The 17,557-nt window shown below is 44.3% G+C and overlaps 1 protein-coding gene across 2 annotated transcripts in view; it reads right to left on the bottom strand.

The window, feature by feature from the left end:
• The window catches only part of LOC140201736 (FHF complex subunit HOOK interacting protein 2A-like), an 87,179-nt gene that overhangs the window by 13,271 nt on the left and 56,351 nt on the right, over positions 1-17,557 (bottom strand). The window contains exons 13-17 of one of the 2 annotated variants that reach the window (XM_072266337.1): positions 14,481-14,571; positions 11,607-11,747; positions 9,400-9,540; positions 8,709-8,809; positions 4,681-5,365 (exon numbers count right to left, since the gene is read on the bottom strand). In XM_072266337.1, the coding sequence (XP_072122438.1) occupies positions 5,263-5,365; positions 8,709-8,809; positions 9,400-9,540; positions 11,607-11,747; positions 14,481-14,571 (577 nt within the window). In that variant the 3' untranslated portion in view covers positions 4,681-5,262. Of the gene's footprint in view, positions 1-4,680; positions 5,366-8,708; positions 8,810-9,399; positions 9,541-11,606; positions 11,748-14,480; positions 14,572-17,557 lie in introns of those variants that run through there. The other variant, XM_072266338.1, reaches the window with a different exon arrangement.

A 17,557-nucleotide genomic window follows, 5' to 3' on the forward strand; every position in this document is an offset into this window, starting at 1 on the left:
AGGGGGAGGGGGAGATCCAAAATGATAGGAGAAGACAGGAGGGGGAGGGATGGAGCCAAGAGCTGGACAAGTGATTGGCAAAAGGGATATGAGAGGATCATGGGACAGGAGGCCTAGGGAGAAAGAAAAGGGTGGGGGGGGGGAACCAGAGGATGGGCAAGGGGTATATTCAGAGGGACAGAGGGAGAAAAAGGGGAATGAGAGAAAGAATGTGTGTATAAAAATAAGTAACAGATGGGGTACGAGGGGGAGGTGGGGCATTAGCGGAAGTTAGAGAAGTCGATGTTCATGCCATCAGGTTGGAGGCTACCCAGACGGAATATAAGGTGTTGTTCCTCCAACCTGAGTGTGGCTTCATCTTTACAGTAGAGGAGGCCGTGGATAGACATGTCAGAATGGGAATGGGATGTGGAATTAAAATGTGTGGCCACTGGGAGATCCTGCTTTCTCTGGCGGACAGAGCGTAGGTGTTCAGCAAAGTGGTCTCCCAGTCTGCGTCGGGTCTCGCCAATATATAAAAGGCCACATCGGGAGCACCGGACGCAGTATATTACCCCAGCCCACTCACAGGTGAAGTATTGCCTCACCTGGAAGGACTGTTTGGGGCCCTGAATGCTGGTAAGGGAGGAAGTGTAAGGGCATGTGTAGCACTTGTTCCGCTTACACAGATAAGTGCCAGGAGGGAGATCAGTGGGGAGGGATGGGGGGGACGAATGGACAAGGGAGACGCGTAGGGAGCGATCCCTGCGGAATGCAGAGGGGGGGGGAGGGAAAGATGTGCTTAGTGGTGAGATCCCGTTAGAGGTGGCGGAAGTTATGGAGAATAATATGCCTCCAACCTGATGGCATGAACATTGACTTCTCTAACTTCCGCTAATGCCCCACCTCCCCCTCGTACCCCATCTGTTACTTATTTTTATACACACATTCTTTCTCTCATTCCCCTTTTTCTCCCTCTGTCCCTCTGAATATACCCCTTGCCCATCCTCTGGGTCCCCCCCCCCCGTCTTTCTTCCTGGACCTCCTGTCCCATGATCCTCTCGTATCCCTTTTGCCTATCACCTGTCCAGCTCTTGGCTCCATCCCTCCCCCTCCTGTCTTCTCCTATTATTTTGGATCTCCCCCTCCCCCTCCCACTTTCAAATCTCTTACTCACTCTTCCTTCAGTTAGTCCCGACAAATGGGTCTTGGCCTGAAACGTCGACTGCACCTCTTCCTAGAGATGCTGCCTGGCCTGCTGCGTTCACCAGCAACTTTTATGTGTGTTGCTTGCATTTCCAGCATCTGCAGAATTCCTGTTGTCTACTACACAATGGCAGTGTCCACCCTTCAATACCAATTGGCTATGCAGTACACATGGAAAAAAAAACACCGAAATTTAGAAGTCTTGTTGAAACATAGAAATTAGGTGCAGGAGTAGGCCATTCGGCCCTTTGAGCCTGCACCGCCATTCAGTATGATCATGGCTGATCATCCAACTCAGAACCCTGTACCTGCCTTCTCTCCATACCCCCTGATCCCTTTAACCACAAGGGCCATATCTAACTCCCTCCTAAATATAGCCAATGAACTGGCCTCAACTGTTTCCTGTGGTAGAGAATTCCACAGATTCACCACTCTCTGAGTGAAGAAGTTTTTCCTCATCTCGGTCCTAAAAGGCTTCCCCTTTATCCTCAAACTGTGACCCCTTGTTCTGGACTTCCCCAACATTGGGAACAATCTTCCTGCATCTAGCCTGTCCAATCCCTTTAGGATTTTATACGTTTCAATCAGATCCCCCCTCAATCTTCTAAATTCCAACGAGTATAAGCCTAGCCAATTCATTCTTTCATTATATGAAAGTCCTGCCATCCCAGGAATCAATCTGGTGAACTCTCTTTGTACTCCCTCTATGGCAAGAATGTCTTTCCTCAGATTAGGGGACCAAAACTGTACACAATACTCCAGGCGTGGTCTCACCAAGGCCTTGCACAACTGCAGTAGTACCTCCCTGCTCCTGTACTCGAATCCTCTTGCTATGAATGCCAGCATACCATTCGCCTTTTTCACCGCCTGCTGTACCTGCATGCCCACTTTCAATGACTGGTGTATAATGACACCCAGGTCTTGTTGCACCTCCCCTTTTCCTAATTGGCCACCATTCAGATAATAATCTGTTTTCCTGTTTTTACCACCAAAGTGGATAACCTCACACTTATCCACATTAAATTGCATCTGCCATGAATTTGCCCACTCACCTAACCTATCCAAGTCACCCTGCATCCTCTTAACATCCTCCTCACAGCTAACACTGCTGCCCAGCTTCGTGTCATCCGCAAACTTGAAGATACTGCATTTAATTCCCTCGTCTAAGTCATTAATATATATTGTAAACAACTGGGGTCCCAGCACTGAGCCTTGCGGTACCCCACTAGTCACCGCCTGCCATTCTGAAAAGGTCCCGTTTATTCCCACTCTTTGCTTCCTGTCTGCCAACCAATTCTCTATCCACATCAATACCATACCCGCAATACTGTGTGCTTTAAGTTTGCACACTAATCTCCTGTGTGGGACCTTGTCAAAAGCCTTTTAAAAATCCAAATATACCACATCCACTGGTTCTCCCCTATCCACTCTACTAGTTACATCCTCAAAAAATTCTATGAGATTCGTCAGACATGATTTTCCTTCCACAAATCCATGCTGACTTTGTCCGATGATCTCACCGCTTTCCAAATGTGCTGTTATCACATCTTTGATAACTGACTCTAGCATTTTCCCCACCACTGATGTTAGGCTAACCGGTCTATAATTCCCCAGTTTCTCTCTCCCTCCTTTGTTAAAAAGCAGGGTTACATTAGCCACCCTCCGATCCTCAGGAACTAGTCCAGAATCTAAAGAGTTTTGAAAAATTATCACTAATGCATCCACTATTTCTTGGGCTACTTTCTTGAGCACTCTGGGATGCAGACCATCTGGCCCTGGGGATTTATCTGCCTTTAATCCCTTCAATTTACCTAACACCACTTCCCTACTAACATGTATTTCCTTCAGTTCCTCCATCTTACTAGACCCTCTGTCCCCTATTTCCAGAAGATTATTTATGTCCTCCTTAGTGAAGACAGAACCAAAGTAGTTATTCAATTGGTCTGCCATGTCCTTGTTCCCCATAATCAATTCACATGTTTCTGTCTGTAAGGGACCGACATTTGTCTTAACCAATCTTTTTCTTTTCACATATCTATAAAAGCTTTTACAGTCAGTTTTTATGTTCAATGCCAGTTTTCTCTCATAATCTCTTTTCCCTTTCCTAATTAAGCCCTTTGTCCTCCTCTGCTAGACTCTGAATTTCTCCCAGTCCTCAGGTGAGCCGCTTTTTCTGGCTAATTTGTATGTTTCTTCTTTGGAATTGATACTATCCCTAATTTCCCTTGTCAGCCATGGGTGCACTACCTTCCCTGATTTATTCTTTTGCCAAACTGGGATGAACAATTGTTGTAGTTCATCCATGCGATCTTTAAATGCTTGTCATTGCAGATCCACCGTCAACCCTTTAAGTATTATTTGCCAGTCTATCTTAGCTAATTCAGGTCTCATACCTTCAAAGTTACCCTTCTTTAAGTTCAGAACCTTTGTTTCTGAATTAACTATGTCACTCTCCATCTTAATGAAGAATTCCACCATATTATGGTCACTCTTACCCAAGGGGCCTCTCACGATAAGATTGCTAATTAACCCTTCCTCATTGCTTAATACCCAATCTAGAATGGCCTGCTCTCTAGTTGGTTCCTTGACATGCAATATAGCAACTACAACTGGTTCCTACACATACAATATAGCAACTACAACTGGAATGTCTGTGGTGATCTGAAAACAGTAGTGCTGTTCCTGGAAATGCTGCTCAGATACACCAAGTACTGTTGCTTCATTTGCAAATAGGACAGTCGTACTAAAGAATCTCATTACATTTAAAAAGATTGGCCACTTTGTAAGCAGGGCAGAAAAGTGTGGCACACAAGCCACTTGTAGACCCAGCAAAGATATTTTTGACTCCTCTTCATATAAAATAGGGGCTTATGAAAAATTTTGTGAAAGTGATGAACATGGAAGGTGAAAGATTTCAATATTTGAGATAGATGTTTCCCAGAATAACAGATGCCAATAGTAAGAAAGGCATTTTTGTTGTACTACCAATCAAACAGGTCATCAACGACAGGCAATTCGAAGAACTTCTAGTGGGACTAGAGAAAATTCCGTGGAAAGCATTCAAGGATGTTGTTGCAAAGTTTCTTGGCAACTACACAGCACCAAGCTATGTCAACATGCTTTAAGCATACAAAACCATGAAGTGCAACATGTCACTAAGATTCATCTTCTGCATTCCCGTTTAGACTTCTTCCCTGAAAATCTTGGCACAGTCAGTGGTGAGCACGGTGACATTGTGGTCATGGAGAAACAGTATCAGGGCAACTGGAATCCACCAGTGCTGGATAATTATTGTTGGACACTTAAGCAAGAAGCCACTGACTACAAAGGAAAATCATCATCGAAACATTGTTAACTTAGTAGAACTATGGCAAAACTTCAGCAATTAAACACATTATATTCAATAAAAATTAATTTCTTGTTCCTCCAAATTCCTACGTGATACAAGTAGGCTGAAGTTATATCTGAGCTCAGCTTGAAGCCACATAACCACAAAAAAAAATGAGGAAGCAACACTTTGGAAAAAATTTGCTGTCCAGTGTAATTAATTCATCTTTAAAGACAAATAAGACTTGCATTTATATATTCTCAGACAATTTGGAAATGTTGAAACATTTCACTCAGATTATTTTATATAATCTTATAGTTTGTGCGTTCTGAGTCAGGGCACATTGTCAGTTAATAACAATGTACAATTAAAATCCAGAAAGGGGAGGGGAGTAAAGAAAGGATGGGAAAAACTGAGAAGAGATGTTTAGGGAGCGAGTGTTGTGATGAGTATCATTCAGGAGACCAACATTTGGTCTTGGTGCAAATTGAGTTCCACTGATGAAAGTTGAGTAACAAGTCCTTATTCCCAGCACAATACAGCTCACCCACTCATAGGTGCAGCTAAGTTCAGGCTATTTATCTCAGGACAAAGAAGAATAGATTATTTAAAAAGCACAGTGACAAGAAGTCCAACTGCTCAATGCAAATCCTAGTGGACGGAAGGTCCATACTGTGGCGAAGAGGAAACAGATGCACTTCATTCAGTAACATAGTTCAATCGTGTCCACAATCCCAACCTATCTCGGCTTAGTCAGGTTCTGTTGACGTTTTAACAAATGATATTGCAGCCAGCTCCTTGCAGAATTCCTCCAGGACAATCACTCCTTTTAGTAACATTGCATGATCCAACCTGCAAAATGTTCACAAACACCAATATTGAGTTAATATCTGAATTTAAAATCAAGTACAGTTTCAAATTCCTGCGCTCTCATTTTAAGCTTACAAATGCTGCCTATCAACATTTGGAGTAGTGTGTGCAGTTTGTGTTACCTACCTACAGGGAAGATGTAAATAAGGTTGAAAGAGTACAAAGAAATTTAACAAGGATGTTGCTAGGAGTAGAGGACCTGAGTTATAAGGAACAATTGAATCAGTTAATTCCTTAGAAAGTACAAGATTGAGAAGAGATTTGATAGAGATATACAAACTTATGAGGGGTATAGATAGGGTAAATGCAAGCAGGCTTTTTCCACTGAGGTTGTGTGGGACTATAACCAAAGGTTATGGGTGAAAGATGAAATGTTTAAGGGAAACATGAGGGGAAACTTCTTCACTCAGAGGGTCGTGAAAGTATGGAATGAGCTGCCAGCACAAGTGGTGCATGCAAGCTTGATTTCAACATTTAAGTGAAATTATGATAGGTACATGGCTGGTAGGGCTATGGTCCTGGTGAAGGTCAAAGGCAGTAGGCAGTTTAAATGGTTTCAGCATGGATTAGATGGGCTGAAGGGCCTGTTTCTGTGCTGTACTTTTCTAAGGGACTCAGAGCAATGAACATAAGGAAATTGCAGAGATCAAGTGGGCCAAGGAATGGCAAATGGAATTTAACTTGTATGAATACAAAGCCTGTGAAGGGTGATCTTGCCTGGTAGCACTCCTATCTACTGTAATGAAGTACTTCGAGAAGTTGGTTTTGGCAGAATTAGTTCCTGTCTGAGCAAGCTGTTGCGATTTGCCTACTGCCCCAACAGGTCTACAGGGGATGCAGTTTTTCTGGCTGTCTATTTTGGAGCATCTAAACAACTACAAAACGGTCCACAAACCCAAGCTGCTGTTTATTGATTACACCCTGGCGTTCAACAGCATCATTCCTAAGTAGTAATCACCACGCTTCATAAAGTGATCCTCTTTACAACCCTTTGTACCTTCAAATAACTTATTGGGAGACCACAATCAGTACAGATCGGTAATAACATTATCTCCTTGCTGACAGACAACAAAGGATGCGTGCCCACTGTCCTACTCTCCATACTCATGACGTGTGGCCGACACCACTGTGGCTGGTAGAATTTCGGGCGGCAGCAAGGAGACATGCAGGACTGAGATTGATTGACTCGTTGGATGATGTCACAACAACAACCTCACACCCAATGTCAGCAAGACCAAGGAACTGATTGTAGAAGTTGGGCGAACCCTCGTCTGTCCTCATTGTGGAAAGGATGAGCAGCTTCAAGTTCCTAGGCCTGATACATTGACGCAATGATGATGAAGGCAAACCTACTTCGTCAGGAGTATCACCAATTTCTACATATGTGTGGTGGAGAGCACTCTAACTGATTGCATCACCACTTGGTATGGACACTCCAACGCACAGGATAGGAGGCTGCAGACTCAGCCAGTTCCATCATGGGCACAACCCTGCCCACCGAGAACACCTTCATGATGCAGTGCCTCAAGAAGGCAGCATTAATCACCAAGAACCCTCACCATGTGGGACATGCCTTCCTGTTACTACCACTGGTTTGGGGGGGGGGGGTAAGCCCCACACTTAATGATTTGGAAACGCTTCTTTCCCTCTGCCATCAGATTTCTGAACAGTCCATGAATCCAGGGAGACCTACCTTACTGTTCATTTTTATTGCATTATTTGTAATCTATTGCATTTTTAAAAATCTGCACTGTATTGCTGCTGCAATGCAACACATTTCACATGACATAACTCCAACTCCAATTCTGAGGTGATGCATTTTGGTTAGTTAAACCAGGGCACGACTTGTACAGTAAGCGGCAAGTCCCAGCAGAGTGTTGCAGCACAGAGAAATCTGCAGGAATAGTTCCCTGAAAATGCTGATACAGGCAGACTGGCTGGTGAAGCAGGCATCTGGCGTGCTTGCCTTCATTGGTCAGGGCAAGAATTGTAGCATTGTCACAAGACAATGGTGGAACCACGCTCAGAACATGGTGTGCAGTTTTGGTTACCAGCTATAGGAAGGAAGGAAGTCGTTAAGATAGAAAGGGTGTAGAACATTCACAAGGACATTGCTGGGACTTGGGGACTCACGTTATAAGGAGAGATTGGATAAGCTGTTTTTTTTTTACCCTGGAGCTAAGTGGCTGAGGGGTGAGCTTTTACAGGTATAAAAAGAGATGTGAGGGGTGTTGGTCACAGTATTTCCCAAGGGTTGGGGTTTACTAAAGGGCATAGGTTTAAGGTGAGAGGCTAGTGGATATGTGCAATGAGCTGTCAGTGGAAGTGATAGAGGTGGGTACAATTACAATGTCTAAAAGACACTTGGACAGGTACTTGAATCAAAAAGATTTAGGGGGATGTGGGCTAAGCACAAGCAAACAGACTAGCCCATAGAGGCAACTTGATCGGCATGGATGACCGAGCTGTAGGGCCCGTTTCATGGTGCATCAGTGGTCGGGGGAAGGGGGCTCGGCGAGAGTAATGGCATTGTACGGTAAAGATAGGTGGTTGTACTCTCTCTCTTGTTGTAGATCGTTAGGCAGCACGAACTGTACTCACCATCTATCAGTGCTTGCCTAACCTTTGCACACAATCATGGCCTGACTCATTTGTGGTTTAAGATTTAAGGTTTAAACTTCTGGTTTATGATGGTGCTACTGAAGATGGGTGACAACTTATTGGTGGTTCATAAAGAAAGAAATACAACTAAATGCTTTATAAATAACTCTTTTTCTGTGGTAAACTAACACCGCAAACAATGAAGAGACGAGCGGTGTGGCTGCCGTAAGCAGACAAATCTCAAGGTTGTATAATATACACATATTTTGATAATAAATGTACTTTGAACTAAAATGAAATTGAATATTGTGTGACCATCCCTATTTATGATAGGAAATGCCGTAGGGAAGCCGAAGAAGATTGAATCTCCTGCAGTGAATGGATCTGATGTCACCCTCAAACCCAGCAGTTATTGTCTAGCACTATCCGACCTTTGACTGATATACATCCTGGGTACTTCAGAAATCAGAAATCACTCGTGTCAGTGAGTCTGCAGTGATATAAGGGAGCAAACTGCTTACTCCATAGGAATTAACATTTTAAAATATTCAGTAGTTTAATTTTGATACTGAACTTAAATGCCCAACCAATGTTAAAATTTGATCTCTCTGAAATTGTTGTCCCACTAACTCCTCCACCATCTTACTGTTCTACAAAGAATGAACAGTAAACCTGCTTTAACAAGGCTTAATATAACTAAACGTCGAATGACTAGTCAACTTACATGTCTTCAGGTTCTAATCCCATCAGCTGCCTTCTGAGGAGAAGTAATTTGTTATCAAACTGTGGGATTCTCTGTATCTTCTGCATGAGGTCACCAATTACCTGAGAAGTGGAGAGTGAATACGAGACTGATTAGGAAAGAGTTTAATGAACTCTCCTTGAGTGCTTTCACCAGGTCATTCTCAGGCCATGACCATTCCACAGTGAGCATCTACTGCAATCAAACCACTTCAAGGGCTATGAAAAATCAGCACTGTTGGTTGGGACCAGACTCCCATGGGCCAGACCCGGAAACAGTGTTAGGACAAGATTTCCAGAGGCAATTTTACAATAATGTTTATTTTGACAACTAGAAAAAAGCAAATTCTGACCTTGCCACTTTGCTTCCGTTATCAGCCTGGTACTAGAGGCAACAGGCTGCCCGTTCATGCATAAGGACTTTGCAAATTATTATAGCTCTCCTTGATTCTTTATAAACTGAAGCCGAGTTCAGAAGCTATTTATTGCCATATTTAGAAGGCCCTTGCTCCTGTTTCCACTGCAGCATTAAAATCGATTCGATGTTCAACCTATCAGGATATTTTCATTAATCCTCTATCCATTCACTCGCGGCTATTCCTGTTCTGTAGTCCAACTACTTAGCCCTTCCTGATATTGACCTTTCGTTCAATTTATGTAATGCAAATACTCACTCGGACAATGATAGAGAAGAGAGACCTGCAGCCGGGAACCAGGTTAATAAACGGGTCCAGCAAATACTCATGGAGGTGAGGATGAGGGAAGAGTGCAACTTTTGAAATCACAGACGTTATCTGCAAATTCAGGTCATAAGGCTGAAATGAAAATTATTAGGATGTAATCTTCAATACAATCAAGAATTCCTATTTAAGTAGAAAAGCAAGAAGCATTCAGTACAAGCTTGCTAAGCATTTCACCCTCACCACAGAACGTTCAGTTCAGGATTATTTACTAGTCACTACCATTAAGGCTCCATCCAATGCTTTCCATGACCCCTCTGTCTTCCTTAATCTCAAGCTCTTGAACCCTTCTTATAATTTACCTCCCCAGTCAAAACTAGAACGTCCTACAGCTCACTGTGTGTACAACATGTTATCTGTCCGTGAATCCCACTTCCCTACATCATGCTCCATCTGCCAACTTCCCTAATCCATCAAGTATTTTTATTTATGAGATGTCAGCCCCACAGGACAGACCAGAATGTTTTATCCATCCCTTTTGATAAGAACCCACTTAAGTTAATGAAAGTCCTCAAGAATGACATAGTTTTGGAATTGTTTGACTGACAGGAGCAGTGGGATTAAATGGATCTTTCCCAGGTGCCACAGCATCAGTGTTCAGCCCAGTTATTCACAATATACGTCAATGAACTGGAGGAACCAATGCAATATAACATTTTTATGACATTTTCAAATTTGCAGATGACACTAAACTGACAAGAGAATGCAAGAATGCACCTGTTCCTGAGCTATACTGTGTTATGCTCGAAGGAAGGAGAAAAACAATTATGCACTTTAAGAAGGAGAATAAAAATGCAAAAATAATTTAAATGAATTGGGACTACATAATGTCTAACAGATCCGCACAAGTGGAACATAAGTGGTCTACTGACCTTTGTTGCAAGGAGTATTGGGTGTATGAATACCAATCAAGTGGGGGGCTTTATCCTGGATTGTGGCAACTTCCTTTTGGTGCACTGTACTCACACAGATGCATGGAGAATACTTACTTGTGCTCCTGATTTATATCTCTGTTTCATTCTCATCAATTTTGTAATGTTAGCAAAATATAAACACGTTACCTTCAATCATTGATATTAATTGTAAATCGCCACTGCCCAAGACAGCACTCCATGAATCAATCTCAAAGTGATCCATTTATTCCTTCTCTTTCTCATGAGCCAACCATGGCTGATGAGCCCCCTCTGTCCAAAGCGCCTGCTTTTAAGGCACACGTAACCTGCCTTTGCCCCTTCTCCTATCAGTAGAAACGGTTCTGCCAGGCTGAGTAACTAAACCATACGTGAAGGCCAGGAGCTGGGCTTGGTTGTCAGAGGCTCATCTAGAAAGAAAACTCTGATTTAAAACCTCCACTGCCTTGCACCTATACCTGCTGATGGGGAAGGCTTTGGGAGTAAACCCTAAGGGAAAAATCCGGAGCTGGAGTCCCTGACGCAGTCCTACATTGAGTTCAATGCTGACTGACAACTCCTGCAACGCTGCTGGTTCCAAACTGTATCGGTCTCTGCCATTTCTCTGGGTTCATCAGATGTGTGGAGGGGGTTGCTACTTGGGCACAGCCTGCTCCCCATGTCATACTGCCAAGGCTTGTGTATCTAGACAGCTAGGACACAACATCCATGGTCAGCCCTCAATCACTCTCTTATTAGCAGTCAGTGCTAATACATTGCCTGTGAACAGTTAGCACTGTTATAATTGTAGAAAAAGCAGCAGTCAAGTTCCCCAATGACAGCAATAAGACGATGGCCTGGTTTAAATACAGACTTTGGCCAAGACACTGGGGAGCACTCCACCTAAATGGTGCTGGAGGGTTTCTGACACCCACTGAAGGAAAATGGAGTCTGCTGGAAAATGACTACTACAGAGATGCAGCATTCCTAATACTAATGCTATGGAACCCAACTCTGTCAGTTTAATAACTCTGCAGTACTGTCCTCCAAAGGTACTGCAAGCCTCAGACCCCATGTCCTGGTAGCCTAGCACTACCTCAGCTGAAGTGTCAGAATGGGACCTGGATCCATGGACGTGTGATTCAGAGTTGGGAGCACTCCTGCATTGAGCCGTGACTGACTGTGCTCCCTCTCTCCAGGAAGAAATGACAACCAGTGCCATGCTGTCCTTTCTATTCTGTTGTAAATTACCTGGTGCAAGATCTGCGTCATCCTGTCGAACAGCATCTTCAGGAAGTCTCCTTCATAAAATACCACAGGCGAATGGCTTGTCGAGGAATGGCAGTCAGCTGGCCACTTCCAGCCTCTGACATTGGCCCAGCACCCCTGGAACTGCAGAGCACACATCAATGTAGCCTATTTTGCCCTGGGCAATGGGCCACAGTAGGGAGGGAGGGGAGATGGGGTGGCACAGTGTTGGGGTAATGTGGGATGGTAGTGAGTGGGACAGTGGAAGGGTGTGGGACAGTGAGGAATAGTGAGACAGGGAGTGGGTGTGGAATGGGGGGGTAAAGGGTGTGAAACTGAGAGCGTGTGGTGTATGGGATTCAGGAAACGTTATGGGGGTAAGTGTGGTACGGGGTAAGGGTATACTATGGTGGGGAGTATGTGGCACGATGGGGGTCTGTGGGACGGGGTGAGGGGGAGTGAGGAGGAGCGTGTGGTATGGGGGGGTGAGACAGAGGGCATGGGAGGGGGAAGAGGGTGTGGTACAGTTGGGGTGAGTGTGGGATGGGGAGGTTGTGGAATGGTATGTGGGGTCAAGGCACAGGGGAAGAGGGTGTGGGTGTTCTGACACAATGGGGGGGGTGTGGAATGGGGGAGAAGATGTTAGATCGTGGGTGGGGGTTGTGACATGATGGAGGAATGTTGGACGAGGGAGAGGGTGTATGATGGTGGTTGGCAGGAGTGGGATGATGAAGGGCCGAAGGACAGTGGGGGATGTGTGCGACGTGGGGAGAAGGTAGGGCCAGTGGGAGGAGGCAGTGTGGGTGTGCGACTGGGGAGGGTAGACAGAACAGTAGGAAACATGGAAGTACAGGAAGGGCACGGTGGATCCTCAATTTCTGGAAGCAGGCAGATGGGACTGGGCTACAGCACTCCCTCCAGTTGCCTGGTCCAAGGGCCACAGGCCTCCAACTCACGGACAGAGCTCAGGATGAAGCTGTTTCTTTGTGGCTTTGGCATGAGTCTGAATGGCAGTGTTAGGGAAGCCTGGGCCCATGGTGAGGTGAGGCTGAATCAGGGGTTGAACACAGGTGGAACCAGGGCCAAGGCACAGACAGTGGAGCATTAATCTGAGTAACAGGACACTGCTGGAGTCTGATCTGTGCGGCATGTCAAGACCCCAGTCTGGTCTGCTGGTCATGGCACAGTTGGTGAAGGGCATGAATGACTGGGGCCAGTCACAGGTGGAGTCATGGGGTACAGCACTTGTACAGACTGGGTCAGTGGGACATTGCACAGGGTTAGTGTGGCATTCAGTCTGCCTCCGTATACTGATATACAGTATGTTTTAGGCGACTCAAAGACATCAATAATTAACTGTGATTCTGGCAACCAGATACTAAGCTGAGAAAAACTTTTCTTTAAGCACAAGGAGTGAAGAGAATAAAAACAGAAAATGAAAACACATCAAGCTGGGCAGCATCTGTGGGGAGAGAAATAATCAACGCTTCGTGTTGGTGGTTCTTTGTCAAAACTCAGAATGTGTTACCAAGGGCAGTAATGGAGGCAGATTCCAGGTAAAGGTGCTATGGGGGGGGGGGCAACACAGAGGCAGCTAAAATAGGAGGAGGGAGTTGCATTCTTGCTGAAAGAAGATACAAAGGTCCTTAGAGAGAATATTCTTGGGGGATCATCCATTGAGGTCATATTGGTGCAACTTAGAAAAAGAAAGAAGATTGTCACTCTGGTGGGACTCATTATAGGCCCTGCAGAAGTCAACAGGAACTGGAGCAGCAGATATGTAGACAGATTACAAACATACCAGGACAGTATAAAAGGGAGATTTTAACTTCCCTAACATTGACTAGGCCCGCAATAGTAGAAAGGGCTTGGATGGAGTGTAAATTACTATTAAACGTGTCCAAGAAAGATTCCTTTATCAATACATAGATGGAACTACTAGAGATGGTGCAACACTGGATCTCCTCCTGAGAAATGAGCTACAGCAAGTGTCTGTTAGCAAGCATGTGGGTTTACTGTCCATAACTCAATTAATTTCAAAATGGTTATTGGAAAGGATACAACTGGCCCTGAACTGAGGCAGAGCGAACTTTGGAACATCTATGCGAGTTCTTGCAGAGGTTGAGTGTTTGCAGCATCTTTTTCAAGGTGTGATGCAGGAGTTCAGGGCCAGCATGTTCCTATTAGGGTGAAGGGCTGGGCTGGCAGGTTTTGAGAACTCTAGCTAATGAGAAATATTGAGGCTCTATTAAGAAAAAGGGGGAGGCATACTCTGTGCATAAACAACTGGCAACTAGGAAATCTCTTGATGACTGCAGTTCACTTAAGAGAGAAATTAAGAGGGCACAAGAGGATGGGAAGATCTTTTTTTCTTAAGGAAGGATCTGGCAGGTAAGGTAGGCAAAATGCCAAGAGATTCTATAGTTACATTGAGAGTAAAAGGGTAGCTACGGAGAGAATAGGTCCCCTTAAAGATTTGCATGGCTGTTTGTGTGTGGAACCAAGGGGTGAGATTTTTAATGAGTATTTCTCTTCAGTTTCATTGTGGAGAAAGCTGTGGAGACGAAGGAAATGGGGAAGGCTTCCAGCCGGATGAAGGCAGTGGAGACAGAGGCAGGTACTCCCACAACATGTAAGAGGTATCTAGACACATACTTGTCAAAACATGGAAGACTATGGACTAATGTAGATGGGTAGTGAACAGTGACATGGATACAGTATTTCATAGATCGTGTTTCTGTGCAATAGGACTACTGCATCAGCCATTAGGAGGGGTTAGTAACCCCATATCATGTTTGGCCATATCCAATATTTAACTTTGGGTCAGGCTTACAGGAAACACAATCAGACCTCAAAAAATTTGGAAAGTTGTCGTACCAGCTGATGAGCATCCACAAGATAAGTGTCATAGCCAGATCCTGTCACAAGATGTGATGTTTTTACTTCATCAGGAACAAGACAAAGAAAGCTGGAACACAGACACACAGAAACTAAAGCTTTGTAAATGTAAATGAGATTTGTAGTTACTCAGCATTTTCCACTTATCTTTCAGGAACACAGAACACTCCACAGCCAATGAAATACACTTAAAACTTTACAATATTAGAAATACAGCATCCAGTTTGTACACATCATGGCTCAATTATAATGACATTAAATTACCCTCACTTCAATTTCCAGAATGCTATTTCCCTTTAAACAACGTATTTAATGATCAGCTTAATAATACAGATTTCACGATCTTATGAAGGACTTGATGGACCAAGCAGGTACTTTGTCTCTAAGAGGATTATCACCCCAGCGGAAGTGAGGCAGAAAGGGGGGTTGGAATTCCAAGCCAGGCTGAAATGCAGAGGGATGAGGCCCACACTACCCAGTATCTTGTTAGCAAACAATGCAGTTGCTGGAGAACAAAACTGAGAACCTGAGGACAAGATTGATGTATCAAAGGGAAATGAGAGATTGTTGTGTTCTATGTCTGAATGAGACGTGGCTTGCTCCCAGCACTCCAAGATACAGCGATTAGACCTGACGGCTTCTCAATTTACAGAATGGACCAAACTGCTGATCTGGAAAAGGCCTGCATGATACTGCATGATACCATCTCCAGACAAGAAACAGTCCATCTCGATGCACTTCAAATCATAGTTGGGGATTTCAACCAAGTCTGGTTGAAGAAAACCCTGCCCAATTACCATCAGCATATAACCTGTAGCACCAGAAGTTTCAACACACTGTTATACTAAGATAAGGAATGCCTACTGTTCCATGACCACTTTACGGTAAATTGGATCACTCGGCTGACCTTCTCCTATCTGCAAAGTTCCAGAGGTTAGGACAACAAAGAGATGGTCGTGGGAGGCAGAGGAGCTGCGATGGGATTGCTTCCAGTCGGTGGACTAGGCCATGTTCAAGGACTCAGCTGTGGATCTGAATGAATACACCATGAAAGAAAGACCGTGCCTGTATTTCATTAGGAGTTTGAGGAGATTTGGTTTGTCAACGAAAACACTCAAAAACTTCTACAAACGTACCATGGAGAGCATTACATCTGGCTCTATGGGGGGGGGGTGCTGCTAAATGAGATCAAAATATGTTGCAGAAACTTGTAAAATCAGTCAGCTCCATCATGGGTACTTGCCTCTGTAGCATCCAAGACATCTTCAAGGAGCAGTGCCTCAGGAAGGCAGTGTCCATCATTAAGGGCCCCCCACCCCCACCAAGGACATGCCCTCTTCTCATTGTTACTGTTGGGAAGAAGGTACAGAAGACCAAGAAAGTTACAAGAGGTTCAAGTACGATGTCTGGAAAGCCTTCTCAGGGGCAAAGTGGCAATTCCAGACTAAACTCCAATCAACTAAGCATGCTCGACAGTTATGGCAGGACTTGAATATTATCACTCTCTTATAAAGTTAAGTCAAGCACCACAGGCAACAGCAAGCCTTCACTTTCAGATGCGCCCAATGCCTTCTATGTTCCCTTTGACCGTTAAAACATGGAGGAACCATCTTGAGCTCCCACAGCCCCCGATGATCCTGTGATTTCAATCTTGAGGCCAATGTGCAAGCAGCCTTCAGGAGGGTGAATCCATGAAAAGCAAGTGGACCAGATGAGGTACCTGGCCAAGTACTAAAGACCTGTACTGATTAAATGGCTGGAGTGTTCACTGAGATCTCACTTCAGTATTCTGAGGTACCCACCTGCTTCAAGCAGGCTTCAAATATATTGGTGCTTAAGAAGAATGTAGTGACCTGTCTCAATGACTATTACCCAGTAGCAGATACATCCACAGAGACGAACTCTTTTGAAAGGTTGGTGATGAAACATATGAACTGCTGCCTGAGAAGCGACTTGGATCTGCTCCAATTCGCCTACCAGAGCAACAAGTCCACAGCAGATCCCATCTCACTGGCTCTTCACTCAACCCTGGAACATCTGGGCAGAAAAGATACATACATCAGGATGCTCTTTGTCAACTACAACTCAGCATTCAATACCATCATTCCCTCAAAGCTAATCCATAAGCTCAATTACCTTAGCCTCAATACCTCCTTATACAACTGGATCCCCGGTTGCCTCACTTGCAGACCTCAGTCAGTTCAGATTGCCAACACCATCTCCTCCACAATTTCCATAAGCACAGGTCCACCACAGAGCTGTGTGCTTAGCCTCCTGCTCTACTCACTTTATACTTATGACTGTGAGGCAAAGCACAGGTCCAATGCTATATTCAAGTTTGCCAATGATTTATTGAGTATGCCCACAAGAAAATGAATCTCAGTGTTGTACAGTATATGGTGACTTATATGGACTATGTGGGCACGTGGCCAAGTGGTTAAGGCATTCAACTAGCGATCTGAAGGTCGTGAGTTCAAGCCCCAGCTGAGGCAGCGTGTTGTGTCCTTGAGCAAGGCACTTAATCACACATTGCTCTGCGGTGACACTGGTGCCAAGCTGTATGGGTCCTAATGCCCTTCCCTTGGACAACATCGGTGTCGTGGAGAGGGGAGACTTGCAGTATGGGCAACTGCTGGTCTTCCATACAACCTTGCCCAGGCCTGCACCCTGGAGAGTGAAGACTTTCCAGGTGCAGATCCATGGTCTCGCAAGACTAACGGATGCCTTTTAATGGACTTTGATAATAAATTTGCTTTCAACTTTGAACTTTTTCTAATATCATCTGTTTTAAACTCTCAAAATAAGCAGATACACTATAAAGTCAGTATAAAGACAATAATAAGTAAAAACAGAAGAGAGAAAATAGTTATGATATACACATTATTGTCAAAATCTTTTAAAGTACAGTATTTCCATCTTAAAACTTATCAACGTATCTCAAAATAGGCAATGAAAGTGTTATTCATCATAGATTAGTGCAGAGGAGTTTGTTGTATGATAGCTAAAATGAGGCACAAACACACAGAGAACTTACAGCCAGTGCAGTAGGCTGGACT

The sequence above is a fragment of the Mobula birostris genome, chromosome 8 (assembly GCF_030028105.1).
Source record: "Mobula birostris isolate sMobBir1 chromosome 8, sMobBir1.hap1, whole genome shotgun sequence".
Taxonomy (NCBI): domain Eukaryota; kingdom Metazoa; phylum Chordata; class Chondrichthyes; order Myliobatiformes; family Myliobatidae; genus Mobula; species Mobula birostris.